A 16,635-nucleotide genomic window follows, 5' to 3' on the forward strand; every position below is an offset into this window, starting at 1 on the left:
TACCCCAGAGCAAAACATCTGCGTAGACGAGTCCCTGATACATTTTACCGGGCGCCTTGGCTTCAAACAATACATCCCAAGCAAGCGCGCCCGGTATGGGGTCAAATTGTATAAGCTCTGTGAAAGGGCCACAGGCTATACCCACAAATTTCGGATCTATGAGGGAAAAGATCAGACCCTGGAGCCGGTCGGTTGCCCTGACTACCTGGGGAGCAGTGGGAAGACAGTTTGGGACTTGGTGTCACCCTTATTCGGCAAGGGGTACCATCTTTATGTGGACAATTTTTACACAAGTGTGGCCCTCTTTAGGCATTTGTTTCTAGAACGGATTGGCGCCTGTGGTACCGCGCGAACTAGTCGCGCGGGCTTCCCCCAACGGCTCGTTACCACCCGTCTTGCAAGGGGGCAGAGGGCCGCACTGTGTAACGAAGAACTGCTCGCGGTGAAATGGAGAGACAAGCGTGACGTTTACATGCTCTCCTCCATTCACGCAGACACGACAATCCAAATTGAGCGAGCAACCCGTGTCATTGAAAAGCCCCTCTCAGTCCACGACTATAATTTGCTCATGGGAGGGGTGGACTTCAATGACCAGATGTTGGCTCCGTATTTAGTGTCCCGCAGAACCAGACGCTGGTATAAGAAGGTGTCTGTATATTTAATTCAATTGGCTCTGTACAATAGTTTTGTTCTCTACAGTAAGGCTGGGAGAACTGGATCCTTCCTCAAATTTCAGGAAGAGATCATCGCGAACCTCCTGTACCCAGGAGGTTCCGTGGCTCCATCCACCAGTGTAGTTAGCCGTCTACACGAGCGACATTTCCCCAGTGTCGTTCCTGGTACCTCAAACCGACCGCCACCCCGAAAAAAATGTTGTGTCTGTAGCTGGAGTGGAATAAGGCGTGACACCCGTTATTTCTGTCCTGACTGTCCTGACCACCCTGCCCTATGCTTTGGAGAGTGTTTCCGGAAGTACCACTCACAGGTACACTATTAGCATAGGGATCATCTCACCAGGACAGGCACACAGGGCTATTAGGGCCCATTCACTCACAGCTGCTGCAAACGTCTCCTTTCACATGGGACAAAGTGCATAACGCACTTCGCCACATCTTTGGGCGATTTGCGCTTTGCACATTGACCCATGGGGAAGGAGAGGTTTGTTCTATAAAGGTAAAAAAAAAAAAAAAAAAAACACACCAGTAAGCAAACACGTTAATATTTAGTTCAAAAAGTTAAAGTTTACATGTACTGTTCCAAAGTTAATAAAATTATTGCGTTGTGGCCTGGTTTTTTTCTTTTTTTTTTTTTTCTTTTTTTACCTTCCAGGTGGACCAACCGATCTACTAGCTGCAGCACCGATGTGCATTCTGACAGAAGCATTGCGCTGCTGTCAGATTACACGCAAGTCGGTGTATGCGGCGCTGCAAGACGGGATTTTCTCCTCTGCAGTGACAGATACGTTTGCCAAGGCATACGAGCTGAGGAGGAGGCGGCGTTCCTATGCTTTGGCAAACATTTTGTATATATATATAAAAAATAAATAAAAAAAAAATCCCGGCAATGATTTATTCATCCACATCGATTGATGCGAATGGAGAAATCTGGTTTGCCAGGGCATACGAGCTAAGTGGGTATGGATGTCCTGGCAGACGCCTTTCCCCTCCATTTTTTTTTTTTTTTGGCAGAGATTTTTTCATCCATATTGATCGATGCGAATGAAGAAATCTGTGCCGTTCATTTTTTTCTTTCAGCCCAGAGGCTGAACGGAAAAAAAAATCTCATTACCTGTATGTTCAATATAAGGAGAATAGCAGAAACTTCTAATTCTGGCCATGCATGTAATGATTGCGGAGACCCTCAAATGCCAGGGCAGTACAAACACCCCACAACTGACCCCATTTTGGAAAGAATACACCCCAAGGTATTTGCTGAGGGGCATATTGAGTCCATGAAAGATTTAAATTTTTGTCCTAAGTTAGCGGAAAGTGAGACTTTGTGAGAAAAAACAAAAAAAAAATCTATTTCCGCTAACTTATGCGGAAAAAAAAAAATTCTATGAACTTGCCAGGCCCCTCATTGGATACCTTGGGGGGTCTTCTTTCCAAAGTGGGGTCACATGTGGGGTATTTATACTGCCCTGGCTTTTTAGGGGCCCTAAAGCGTGAGAAGAAGTCTGGGATCCAAATGTCTAAAAATGCCCTCCTAAAAGGAATTTGGGGACCTTTGCGCATCTAGGCTGCAAAAAAGTGTCACACATCTGGTATTGCCGTACTCAGGAGAAGCTGGGGAATGTGTTTTGGGGTGTCATTTTACATATACCCATGCTGGGTGAGATAAATATCTTGGTCAAATGCCAACTTTGTATAAAAAAAATGGGAAAAGTTGTCTTTTGCCAAGATATTTCTCTCACCCAGCATGGGTATATGTAAAATGACACCCCAAAACACATTCCCCAACTTCTCCTGAGTACGGCGATACCAGATGTATGACACTTTTTTGATGCCAAGGTGGGCAAAGGGGCACATATTCCAAAGTGCATCTTTCGGATTTCGCAGGCCATTTTTTACACATTTTGATTGCAAAGTACTTCTCACACATATGGGCCCCTAAATTGCCAGGGCAGTATAACTACGCCACAAGTGACCCCATTTTGGAAAGAAGACACCCCAAGGTATTCCGTGAGGGGCATGGCGAGTTCCTAGAATTTTTTATTTTTTGTCGCAAGTTAGTGGAATATGAGACTTTGTAAGGAAAAAAGAGAAAAAAAAATCAGCATTTTCTGCTAACTTGTGACAAAAAAAAAATTCTAGGAACTCGCAGTGCCCCTCACGGAATACCTTGGGGTGTCTTCTTTCCAAAATGGGGTCACTTGTGGCGTAGTTATACTGCCCTGGCAATTTAGGGGCCCAAATGTGTAAGAAGTACCTTGCAATCAAAATGTGTAAAAAATGACCGGCGAAACCCGAAAGGTGCACTTTGGAATATGTGCCCCTTTGCCCACCTAGGCTGCAATAAAGTGTCACACATCTGGTATCGCCGTACTCAGGAGAAGTTGGGGAATGTGTTTTGGGGTGTCATTTTACATATACCCATGCTGGGTGAGAAAAATATCTTGGTCAAATGCCAACTTTGTATAAAAAAATGGGAAAAGTTGTCTTTTGCCAAGATATTTCTCTCACCCAGCATGGGTATATGTAAAATGACACCCCAAAACACATTCCCCAACTTCTCCTGAGTACGGCGATACCAGATGTGTGACACTTTTTTGATGCCAAGGTGGGCAAAGGGGCGCATATTCCAAAGTGCACCTTTCGGATTTCACCGGTCATTTTTTACAGATTTTGATCGCAAAGTACTTCTCACACATATGGGCCCCTAAATTCCCAGGGCAGTATAACTACGCCACAAGTGACCCCATTTTGGAAAGAAGACACCCCAAGGTATTCTGTGAGGGGCATTGTGAGTTCCTAGAATTTTTTGTCGCAAGTTAGTGGAATATGAGACTTTGTAAGAAAAAAAAAAATCATCATCATTTTCCGCTAACTTGTGACAAAAAATAAAAAGTTCTATGAACTCACTATGCCCATCAGCGAATACCTTAGGGTGTCTACTTTCCGAAATGGGGTCATTTGTGGGGGTTTTTCTACTGTTTGGGCATTGTAGAACCTCAGGAATCATGACAGGTGCTCAGAAAATCAGAGCTGTTTCAAAAAGCAGAAATTCACATTTTTGTACCATAGTTTGTAAACGCTATAACTTTTACCCAAACCATTTTTTTTTTTTGCCCAAACATTTTTTTTTTATCAAAGACATGTATAACAATAAATTTGGTGAAAAATTGATATATGGATGTCGTTTTTTTTGCTAAATTTTACAGCTGAAAGTGAAAAATGTCATTTTTTTGCAAAAAAATCGTTACATTTTGATTAATAACAAAAAAAGTAAAAATGTCAGCAGCAATAAAATACCACCAAATGAAAGCTCCATTAGTGAGAAGAAAAGGAGGTAAAATTCATTTGGGTGGTAAGTTGCATGACCGAGCGATAAACGGTGAAAGTAGTGTAGTGCCGAAGTGTAAAAAGTGCTCTGGTCATGAAGGGGATTTCAACTAGCGGGGATGAAGTGGTTAAACAAGTCCTGAATCCGATAAATCTTTCAGGGACTTTTGCAATTGAGCGGGCCCACAGGATCCCTACTCGTCCTCTACCTCCGGGGGCCCCACCCCGTCCTTTCATTTTTAAAGTCCTGAATTATAGGGACCGAGATGCTGTGCTGGCGGCTGCCCGCAGTCTAAAGGACATACGTTTCGACAACACTCGGATCTCTTTCTACCCGGACTTCTCTACTGAGGTGCAGAAGCAACGTAAACAATTTACAGCAGTGAGGACCCGGCTACGGGAGAAGGGACTTGTCTACGCCATGATTTATCCAGCGCGGCTCAGAATCCAGGACGGTGATCTGGTGAAATTCTTTACCAACCCTGAGGAGGCCTCAGACTGGCTTGATCGCAGGGGCTGAGTATAACGAGATGTCTGGGCGGAGGGTCTCAGCATATACTTTCAGATGACTACACTGTATGATGGAGCTGAATGTGTGATGGTTACAATACTTTGCTGTCTAGGTTAGGTTCAGTGGTTTACCTAGACTAGTTGATTGAGTACGGGTCTTCGTCCCTATTTTCTCTAAGAGACGAATGGGGGGAGGGTATTTAGGCTTGGATGTGTTGGGGTTATCTGGGCAGGGTGGGGGGAGGTGTCAGGTGTTTTGGGCTTCTGGGAGGTTTTTGGATTTGAATGTGAGGAGTGGGTATGAGTGTGTGAATGTATGGCTTGGGTGGTGGAGGTTCTTTTGGGATCATTGTCTTATCAAACCGCCATGATGACGGTCTTTCGGTTCGTCTCCTAGAATGTCAGGGGTCTCAATGATAAAATTAAACGATCTCTGGTCTTTAATTTTTTACGTAATCACAACCCAGACGTACTGATATTGCAGGAGACACATCTGCAGGGACGCAAACTCTTGGCACTGCGGAGGCCATGGGTGGGCGCAGTCTATCACGCTGCATATAATTCTAGAGCTAGGGGTGTATCAATTTTGGTGGCGAAATCCCTTCCCTTCCGGTTGCATTATGTGCATAATGACATGTTGGGACATTTTGTTGTTCTTCATGCTGCAGTCAGAGGCATTGACTACCTTGTGGTTGGGGTTTATGTTCCCCCTCCCTTTCGGAGGGAAATTTATGAGACGTGTAGCAGCTTTGGCCCCGATGCCTCTGATTGTGCTTGGAGACTTCAATGCGGTCCTAGACCGTTCACTGGATCGGCTTCGCCCCAGTGACACCCATAGTGAGACGTTAAGATCCTGGGCTGAGGTGTTTGATTTAACGGAGGGTTGGAGGTATTTGCATCCGGAGACACGTCAATATTCCTGTTACTCTGCCTCTCACGCAGCTCTCTCCCGGATAGACTTAGTGTTCCTTAGTAGAGACCTGTTGTCCTCTCTGGTGGTAGCTGATTATTTGCCAAGAGGTGTTTCTGACCATGCCCCCCTGTTGATGGTCCTGAAACAACCTCTTACACCGGCTGAAAGAATGTGGAGACTCAATAGTAAGTGGCTGGAGGTCCTACCTGTAGTTTGGTCTGCACAGCAAGGTATGAAGGACTATTGGGAATTTAATGAGGGCTCAACTAATCCGTCAGTGGAGTGGGAGGCTTTTAAGGTGGTACTACGTGGTACTCTGATTCAGGCGATAGCTATGCACAGGAAGGAGTTGAGTGCTACTAGGTCTAAGTTAGAAGGAGAAGTAGTAGAGAAAGAACAGGCTTTTATTGTAAACCCGAATGCAGAGAGTCGTAGGATATGGGATGAGGCACAGAGGAAACTTAGTTTACACCTAACTGAGTATACCCAGAAGAAGCTATTGTATCAAAGGCGCTTAGTATTTGCTGACGGAGATAAGAATGGGAGAGCTTTGGCCTTCCTGGCTAGGACTGAGATGCCTCAGACGGTGGTCCCGCACATTACATGTGGGGATGGCTCGAGGGTATATCGGCCGGGAGAGATCTGCGAGCAGTTTGCCCAGTTTTACGCAGACCTGTATAGTTCTAAAATTAGCTTGATCCCGGATGAGATCCGATCTTTCCTTCAAACCATTCCCCTTACATCATTAGCGAGGGCGGACTGTAAATACCTAGAGGGACCTATTGATGAAGGGGAGATTAAAGGTGCGATTGGAGATATGGCAGTGGGGAAATCACCTGGTCCGGACGGCTTCCCAGTGGAATGGTACAGATTGGATGCTGAGTTACAATCTGCACGATTGCTCAAACTGTTTAACTACGCCTATGAATCCGGTGGGCTGCCTTCATCCTTTGGAGAAGCTACCATCGTGGTGATTCATAAAGCTGGGAAGTCTCCGGACCACTGTGTGTCATATAGGCCTATTTTCCTACTGAATACTGACGCCAAAAGTTTTGGCCAAGCGACTTAGTAAAGTTGTCCTATCTATCATTGATCCCGACCAATCTGGGTTTATGCCTGGGAAAACAACGAATATCAACCTTAGGAGGCTATTTACAAACTTGCAGGTCAGGCATGATAATGCGGGATCAAGGGTTCTGGCGTCTCTCGATAACGAGAAAGCCTTTGACTCAGTAGAATGTCTCCCAAATAAAATGCCAATGTCCCGCCTTCATTTCCCTCCCTCGTTTATTAAATGGGTCCAACTGCTGTATCAGGCCCCCACAGCGCGCATTAGAGTAAATGGCTTTACTTCCCGATCTTTTAGACTGTATAGGGGCACAAGGCAGGGTTGTCCCCTGTCTCCTTTGCTGTTTGCCCTGATAATGGAACCCCTTACACAATTAATCAATAATAGCTCGTTGATAGAGGGGTGGTCGATAGCCGGGATACAAGAGAAAGTGTCGCTATACGCGGATGACCTGTTGGTGTACTTGGCTGACCCTGGCCCTTCCTTAGAATCCCTGCTGGATGTGGTGAACGGATATGGGAGATATTCTGGCTTGCGAGTGAACTGGGCTAAATCCAGTCTATGCATAGTAGATGTAGATGAAGAGGTAGATATTTCTCCGGTGTCCCCCCTGAGAGTGGTGGACAGCTTTATTTACTTAGGGATTCATATCCATAGAGACCCTAGGCAATTCTGTCTTTTGAATCTGAGACCCACTATGGAATACGTTACACGTTAGCTAGAAGCCTTGGAAAATTTACCCTTGACCTTAATAGGCAGAATCAACATTATTAAAATGGTGCTGTTGCCTAAGCTATTATATGTCTATAGAGCAGCTCCGGTAAAGATTCCGAAGTCCCATTTTGATGTTTTAGACAAAGTCATGTCTCGATTCTTGTGGTGTCACCAGAACCCAAGAATAGCTAGAAAGACTTTGAAAGCTTCCTACTTACAGGGGGGTTTGCAACTTCCGGACATGTATATTTACTACATAGCGACATGCCTGATGTATGCTTCCTGGTGGATTAGAGCGGATGCCAATAATCCAGCGGTGGTTTTGGAGGCGGCGCTAGTTGTATGAAGCTCTGACAAACCTGGTCTATAGGGGAGGCGGGACTCTGGTTCATGGGAGATATACGGAGGCCATGGTGACGGTTATAGAGACATGGGCGAGATTTGTGAATACACATATGGTTACCCAAACAGGAGAATCCTGGTCTCCGTACATCCCACTATGGCGTAATAAGCACCTCCCTGAGCTTCTACACCTGTCAGATTTTGAATTTTGGCCTAGGAAAGGGCTTAAGTATTTGACGCAGTTGTTCCAAGAGGGGATCTTTCGCTCCTTTGAGAGTCTGCAGTCGGAATTCCTGTTACCTCGGACGAGTTTTTACCGGTTCCTCCAATTGAGACACGCTTGTGATAAGCAGTTCCAATCTTTGACCCTAAGCTTCAAGTGTGGTCCTCTGGAATCTGTAGCTAGGAGAGAACAATCACACAAACCAATTTCCTCCTTTTATGCTGAAATTATTAAGATGCAAGACTCCCCTATCCAGCGATCATTTGTTAGATGGTCGGCGGATATCCCAGAACTAGAGGATTCTCACTTGGAGGAATGGCGTCTAGGGTGGAGGAAGTCTGTTATAAGCACTCGGGATCAACTCATTCAGGTCAAATGGATACATAGGGTATTTCTGACCCTGTTGTGCTTGTGTCAGATGCGGAAGATACCGGGTCCTGGGTGTGACAGATGTGGGGGGGACAGAGGATCCTTTTTTCATAAGGTTTGGAGGTGTCCGACATTGCAGATATACTGGAAGGGTGTGTGCAATTTTATTAGTGTTAAGTTGGGGCTTCCAGGGATCTGTGATCCAATAATATACGTTATGGGATTGGTTTCTGATGTAACCCCATCCAAGTATAGTAGAATTTTGCTACGGTTACTAATGTTTTATGGTAGGAAAAACATACTGTTGAACTGGAAACCACCCAAGTGCCCCACGGTGGATCAGTGGGTGCAACTTATTAACAAAGACCTTCAGATGTACAAATTGACATACGAAGCAAGAGGAGTGCCCGATCGATTTGACAAAATCTGGGGAATATGGGTACAAGCGGAGGGCACTGTTTGAGGTTCATTGATGATTGGGCCTGCATTACCCAAGTGTGTGATTGTGTGTGTGGATGTGGTGTGGGCGAGTGCAGATTTCTCTTTGTGACGACAGTAATGCTCTGTAATAAAGATACATTTATGTTTTTTACTGTTGTGCAATATGATAATGATGGATTTATCTGGACTTGCTTATGTGTATGATTGTCATGCTGATTGTTTTTCCCTTTGGGATTGTTGTTTTAACCTTTACAAAACATATTAAATAAAGGCTATTAAAAAAAAAAGGATCCGCATCTATAGTGATCCGAAACCGGTCGATTCTCTGCATTGCTGTATGTTGTTTTTTATCTGCACGGGATTGAATAAAGCCTCAAGTATTTTTCAGTGAAGCTGGACCATCTTTCTTTCTTATGGCATATCTAATGCCTTGGAAATTCTTTTGTACCCTTCTCCTGACTGATACCTTTTAACAATGTGATCCCTCTGATGCTTTGGAAGCTCTCTGTGGACCATGGCTTTTGCTGTGGGATGTGACTAAGAAAATTTCAGGAAAGACCAAGTAGAGCAGCTGAACTTGAGGTTAATCAGAGGCACTTTAAATGATGGCAGGTGTATGCTGACTCCTATTTAACATGATTTTCAATGTGATTGCTTAGGGCTCTTTCACACTTGCGTTCTTTTCTTCCGGCATAGAGTTCCGTCGTCGGGGCTCTATGCCGGAAGAATCCTGATCAGTTTTATCCTAATGCATTCTGAATGGAGTGAAATCCGTTCAGGATGCATCAGGATGTCTTCAGTTCCGGAACGGAACGTTTTTTGGCCGGAGAAAATACCGCAGCATGCTGAGCTTTTTGCTCCGGCCAAAAATCCTGAAGACTTGCCGCAAGGCCGGATCCGGAATTAATGCTCATTGAAAGGCATTGATCCGGATCCGGCCTTAAGCTAAACGTCGTTTTGGCGCATTGCCGGATACAATGTTTAGCTTTTTCTGAATGGTTACCATGGCTGCCGGGACGCTAAAGTCCTGGCAGCCATGGTAAAGTGTAGTGGGGAGCGGAGGAGCAGTATACTTACCGTCCGTGCGGCTCCCGGGGCGCTTCAGAGTGACGTCAGAGCGCCCCGCGCGCATGGATGACGTGATCGCATGACACGTCATCCATGCGCATGGGGGCGCTCTGACGTCATTCTGGAGCGCCCCGGGAGCCGCACGGACGGTAAGTATACTGCTCCCCCGCTCCTACTATGGCAACCAGGACTTTAATAGCGTCCTGGCTGCCATGGTAACACTGAAAGCATTTTGAAGACGGATCCGTCTTCAAATGCTTTCAGTACACTTGCGTTTTTCTGGATCCGGCGTGTAATTCCGGCAAGTCGAGTACACGCCGGATCCGGACAACGCAAGTGTGAAAGAGGCCTTAATTCTGAACACAGCTACATCCCCAGTTATAATATAATATATGCAACCACATTATTATTTTTTTTTTGTTTGTTTTCTTCCCTCCACCTAAAAGATTTCAGTTTGTTTTTCAATTAAGTGGTACAGTTTATAGGTCACATTAAAGGTGCAAAAAGTTCTGAAATGATTTATCTTTGTCTAATTTTTTTATATCACAGAAACCTGACATTTTAACAGGGGTGTGTAGACTTTTTATATCAACTGTATGTCAGTGTCACTCTAACCTGATTTACTATTGCTGTCATTGCATTTAAGAGCTTAGTGAAGGAAAAATAATAAAAAAACAAAGATATCCTAGGAGACTAGAGGGTGTTAGATAATCCAGGGCAATTGGAGCCACTTAGGTTCGGGCCGAAATTATTTGGGTCCAAACAGAACTTTAAAAAAAATCTGGAGCATCAGAACCAGTACTAGAACAACTTATAAAAACTGTTGCATAAAGTTTATTTTATAGTACGGAGATGCTTGTTTGATTTTTAGGGTTGCCTTGTACACAGGTGTCTCTGTGCACATTTCCATGATATCATTAGTGAACATTTTGTAATGAATACAACTTACCTGTTCATTACCTTCATCTAGTACTGGGGTATCCTGTGGCACTACTCGATCAGCTGCCACCCCATTAATGGAGGCTTCAGGATTCAACTGGGCCATAATAAGTGTTTAAGTTCCTTAAAATACAAATAAAATAATAAATACAAATATTGCAATAAAATACAATGAAAACAAAGCATACTGCATTGAAAGTCTTCATGTATAGCAGTATAATGCCACACATATACAGCATAGCTGCACACTTCATAATAAAGTAATTTTTGAGCAAAGCAAGCTATGTTAGCTGTACATATTATTACATTCGCCATTAGGAAATTAATTCTAAGGCTTAGTGTAAAATACTGCATATGTTTTGGCATTTTAAATTGTTTTAATCAACAGCAATACATGGTAAATGCAGCAAAACAGTCTTATGGCGTGTTCAAATTAATGAAATTCATGAGTTTTGGCCTCCACCAATTTCCAGAACAACAGAACTGTTAGCACCATATAGAGCACCTAAAGACCTCTTGATCCAATGCAATTGATTTAAACTATCTTTTGTTTGACAGAATTCCTACAAGAGAAACCTATGAATGGGGAATCAAATCTCACAGACTTCATGGATGTGGTCATTTCATGTAGTTTTACAACATCTCAAAAGTTCACTTTTGGATGTATTTATGAAGTCCAGAGGTCTAACAAATAGTAATAATTCAAACATCTCAAATAGGGCATGGAACTTGTTACAGTAGCATTGCTATCATTACAGGTTCCTTACATACATTCCAAGGGGTTGGACCAATGTGTAGGTAAGATGACTATATAACAAATACTAATATAGCCTTTGTTGATTTTCTGTTCCATTTGCTATATTTCATGTCATGTACCCTCGTTGGGCAAATCTTCTGTGCTGTTCACACAGAAGACCTGTCCATAAGATGGCCACTAATGGAGGGTCATGTGACCAGGCAAAAATAACTTCACTTAGCCTTCACAGCTTAGCCTTCTCTACTAAAATACACCAAATCTGCCATCTGCACTTGCAATGTTGATAGTTTAGTGCAGATGCAGTGTATTTGAATGGAGGAGACTGGGTGATATGTCTAGTCACATGACCCTCCATCAATGGCCATTTTATGGACAGAACCTCTGTGTGGACAACACAGAAAACTTGACCAACAAAGGAAATACCTTACGAAATGTAGAGAATGATGCAGAATATCAACAAACACTATATTACTAAGTGCCATATAATCATCTTACAAACACATTGATCAACAGAAGCCAGAAAGTGGCCAACCCTTTTAACATCCAGACCTGAAGTTCTGATTAGTGTTGATCGAGCACCATAGTGCTCGGGTGTTCAGGCCGAACACATCGTGATATTCGGGTGCTCGACCGAGCACCAGAGTATAATGGAAGTCAATGGGAGAACCCGAGCATTAAACCAGGTACCCCCTGCTCTGAAGAGGGGAGGGTGCCTGGTTCATAAGAAAATGTCAGAAATTGTTGGTAACACCACCGAAATGGTTCTGTAACAGCATGGGGAGGATGTATGGATGCATCTTGGACTCGCTGGTCGCTGCTGGGATGTTGTCCGGATAGTACGCCACTTTTACATAATGACAATAATTACTTGTATATAAAGTGCAAGTGCTGCCAAAAATTACAAGGAAGAGGCACTCCGATACCTCCTTAGTTACACATAAAGGAGGGCATCATACACACCCTTTAAAAATTGCGATTGATGGCCTGCTGGTGAACCTCAAAAACATTAGGAGCAAGGGCCTGCTGATCTGACCATCCAAAACATTATGGGCGGTGGCCTGCTGCCGCTTTGGTGACTCTAGTTAACCTGGGGCGATGGCACGTCCCCGTGATTGCGACGATCCATTCCGATGTCTGGCCTATCAACTTTCGATGTAATTGTCAGCTCAAAACCATTGTAAAACTACGGGTAATGGGGAATCAGTGTTTGATTCCGGAGAGAGAACCTGAGAAACAGCTACCACATCCAAGGAAGGCAAGCGGGTGGCGCGCAAATCACACACTCCCGACTCGTGGAGGTAGTGACGATAAATAACAATACAGGTCTCTTAAGATGCCCTGTTATTGGAATGAGTAATACAAAAATTCTGGGAATGTCACTGCGGTATTTTGGATGAGAAAACATTATACAGGAGAGGCCCTGCTGCCGCTTTGTTGACTCTAGATAACGTCTGCCTGATCGCACGTCCCCGTGACATCCACGAACCATTTGCATATCTTCCCTATGAACTTTCGATGTCAGCTCAAAACCATTGTAACTACGGGTAACAGGGGAATCAGTGTTTGATTCTGGAGAGGAAGCCTGAGAAAAGGCTATTGCTACCACATCCAAGTAAGGCAGCATGCGTACAAATTACCTATTAGGTATAATTAGCTGAGAGCCTGCAGATGAGCTGACCCTTTAAAAGATTTTAGTTGCGGGCCTGCTGGTGAGCTGAGGTGGAACCGATAAACCCAACTTGATTTTGATGGCTGCATTAATCTTCAGGTGACCATCATACAGCTCTACAGATTTGTTTCCATCTGCATCTTTCTAAACAATCTGTGGCCTCAGTCTTTTATCCAGACTCTGTCATTGTGACACTATGTGGCCTCCTCATGCTGCCATCTCCACACCATGTTACCTTGCAAATCATTTGTATCACCATGCTGCTGCTGATGCTGCTTAAAAGGCCTTAAACTGATCACCAGGCCCACAATTAAATTAAGGTTTTAGAATCGATAAACCCAACTTGCTTTTGTGGGCTGCATCAGTGGCTTAGCTAGAAATTACTGGGGTCCACAGCAAATTTTTGAATGGGGCTCCATCCCACAGTAATTTTTTAGCGATCCCTTCCTTTCATGCCGCCCCCATTCCTGTGGCTAGTAAAGATCGGTCTCTCAGACCAGGGCCGGCAGTTGTTCCATCCGTTTTATACACTGTCTATACTGTCACTGTATATAATTTAATTGTGTAAAACTGTTGAGGGGGTCCTGACCAAATACTTTAGTCCTCCTCCTCCTGGATGGGCCCCTTCTGGGTCATGGCCCCAAAGCTGCAGCTTCCCGTGCTTCCCCTATAGCTACACCCCTGGTCTGCATTAATCTGCAGGTGACCGTCATACAGCTCCACAGATTTGTTTCCATCTGCATCGTTCTAAACAATCTGTGGCCTTAGTCTTTTATCCAGACTCATTTGTGTCCTTGTGCCACTATGTGGCCTCCTCATGCTGCCATCTTCACAGTATGTAACCTTGATACTCATTTGTATCACCATGCTGCTGCTGATGCTGCTTAAAAGGTCTTGAACTGATCACCAGGCCCACAATCTAATTAAGGAAGGAATTTAGGAAGCAAGCAGAGCCTGGCGGCACCACGCATACCCCAACTATGCTACTCTAAATGATAAGTATTACAACTTTCCTATTTTCTTGTTGATGGATTTCATGCATTTTAAACTGTTATACATTCATCTATGTGGGGGCATGTTCATGGCTTTGTGGCGAGTCAGGGTGGCATGTGTACATGTTTGGTTCACATGGCCTTGATTTATTGTATACAATGATTTTAACCCATTCTTTGTTGTGTCTGTTGCAAATAAATTTGATACTTTTTTAGATGTCCGGCTCCTATCTCGGTATTCTTTTCTTCCCCTTTGAACCATATTGTGTACTATATACCGTGTGCCGGCACTCTTACTTTAATGTCGATGTGCCCCCGTTTTCTGAATTACATAATTAAGGTTTTACGCACAAAACCAAAGTAAAAAATTGATTTTATAGGAAAAATTGATTGAAAACATTCTTTCCTATATATTTACTTGTATATAAAGTGCAAGTGCTGCCAAAAATTACAAGAAAGAGGCACTCCGATACAACCTGTATATCACATAAAGGAGGACCTCATTCACATTGAGTTGCGGGCCTGCAGATGAGCTGACCCTGTAAAAGATTAGATTTGTGGGCCTGCAGGTGAGCTGACCCTGTAAAAGATTTGAGTTGCAGGCCTGCAGGTGAGCTGACCCTGTAAAAGATTTTAGGTTTTGGCCTGCAGGTGAGCTGACCCTGTAAAAATTTTAGGTTTGGGCCTGCAGGTGAGCTGACCCCCTAAAAGAATTGAGTTGTGGGCCTGCAGGTGAGCTAACCCTGTAAAAGATTTGAGTTGCGGGCCTGCAGGGGCATTATATGTGACGAATAAGCAATGTATGTTGATATGACGGAAGAGGAGGAGGAGGAGAAAAGGAAGATTCAATCATATACCCTTGTTTGTGGTGGAAGGTGTGCATGGGAATACAGTCTATTAACTACATTAAAAACAACGCACGTAAAGTGCCTTTATGTTCGTCAGCATTCCTCTGGTGGAGTCTAGAAGTCATGGTCAATCCAGGTTCATTTTTATATCAGTCAACCTGTCAGCATTTTCAGTTGACAGGCGGATACGCTTATCTGTTATAATGCACGAAATACACGGACAACACGGATACTCAGACAAAACGCCGGCGGCAGGGCAGGCCAGCACCTCTATAGCATAAAGCGCCAGTTCGTGCCACGTGTCCAGCTTGGACACCCAGTAGTTGTAAGGCACTGAGGGATCGTTGAGGTCTGCGATGTACTGCGTCACCATCTTCCAAAATGTTTCTCTCCTTGTGGCAGTAGGGCACACATCAGGGTGAGGGTGCTGGCAGGGTGTCATGAAACTGTCCCAGGCTCTGGAGAGTGACTCCCTGCCTCTGTTGGAACTGCTGTGTGTTCCCCTCATCTCCCCTCCTCTGTTGGCCAAGGAAGTACGAACTCTGCCGCCAGCGTTATCAGATGGATCTTCTGGTATTGCACCATTTTGCTCGTCCTCTCCACCAGGGAAATGAGAGATGAGAAGTTATCTTTGTAGCGGGGGTCGAGAAGGGTGAACAACCAGTAATCTGTGCTGTTTAAAATGCGTATAACGCACTGATCGTGGGAAAGGCAGCCTAACATGAAGTCAGCCATGTGTGCCAGAGTACCAACAAGCGAGACTTCGCTGTTGTCATCAGGAGGATCACTTCCAATCTCCTCATCCTCTTCTGTCCACCCAGGCAGAACAGATGGAACTGCCATGGCTACTACCCTCTGTAGCAGAGGCGACCGTCTCCTGCAACCTGTGCCACACCAAAATGAGCCGGGGCGTGTACACTAGCAACCTCACCACCACCAGCATGATCCGCCACATGGCATCAAAGCACCCTAATAGGTGGGCGAACACCTTGGTCCACAATCTGTGTCTGCGGGTCACACCACTGCCTCCTCTTCCCCTGTGTTACGTGCTGGCCAATCCCCTGTCCACGGACACATGTACAAGTGCTTTCGGCCAGGGACGCTACATTTCCCTGACGGCACACTGGGTGAATGTTGTGGAGGCCGGGAGTGACTTATACCATGGGATGGCACAGGTGCTACTAATGCCAAGGATTGCAGGCCCCAATTCCATCAGGGTTTCCGCCACCACCAACGTTAGAGGCTCCAACCCCCACTTCTCCTCTTGTGACCCGCAGACACAGATTGTGGACTGAAAGTGTTCGGCCACCTATTAGGGTGCTTTAATGCCATGTGGCGGATCATGCTGGTGGTGGTGAGGTTGCTAGTGTTCACGCCCCGGCTCATTTGGGTGTGGCACAGGTTGCAAACTACTATTCTTTTGTCATCAGCACTTTCCTCAAAAGAGCGCCATACTGCCGAAAACCTACCCCATGTTAAGGGAGATTTACGCAAGAGGGTTCTCCATGGAACAGTTGGGAGATCCTTCCCCCTCTGTACTGCTTTCCTTGCTCGGCTTGTTGCCACCTTCCCAGGTTGGGTCTGTGACCTCGTCATCCAGCACCACCTCTTCCACTTCCTGATCATCCTCCTGATTTGTTGACCTAACCACAACCTCAGTGATTGACAACTGTGTGTTATCCTCTTCCTCAACCTCTTGAGACAGTAATTGTGTTTGAGTCATTGGCAACTGTGTCTCATCATCATCCACCTCATTAAAACAAATTTCTATTCCTCAGCT

The 16,635-nt window shown here is 44.8% G+C and overlaps 1 protein-coding gene across 2 annotated transcripts in view; it reads right to left on the bottom strand.

The window, feature by feature from the left end:
• The window catches only part of UNC93B1 (unc-93 homolog B1, TLR signaling regulator), a 201,802-nt gene that overhangs the window by 150,266 nt on the left and 34,901 nt on the right, over positions 1–16,635 (bottom strand). Inside the window, exon 2 of one of the 2 annotated variants that reach the window (XM_044296694.1) lies at positions 10,600–10,712. In XM_044296694.1, coding sequence (XP_044152629.1) covers positions 10,600–10,695 — 96 coding nt within the window. In that variant the 5' untranslated portion in view covers positions 10,696–10,712. Of the gene's footprint in view, positions 1–10,599; positions 10,715–16,635 lie in introns of those variants that run through there. The other variant, XM_044296695.1, reaches the window with a different exon arrangement.

This window comes from Bufo gargarizans, chromosome 6, assembly GCF_014858855.1.
Source record: "Bufo gargarizans isolate SCDJY-AF-19 chromosome 6, ASM1485885v1, whole genome shotgun sequence".
Taxonomy (NCBI): Eukaryota; Metazoa; Chordata; class Amphibia; order Anura; family Bufonidae; genus Bufo; species Bufo gargarizans.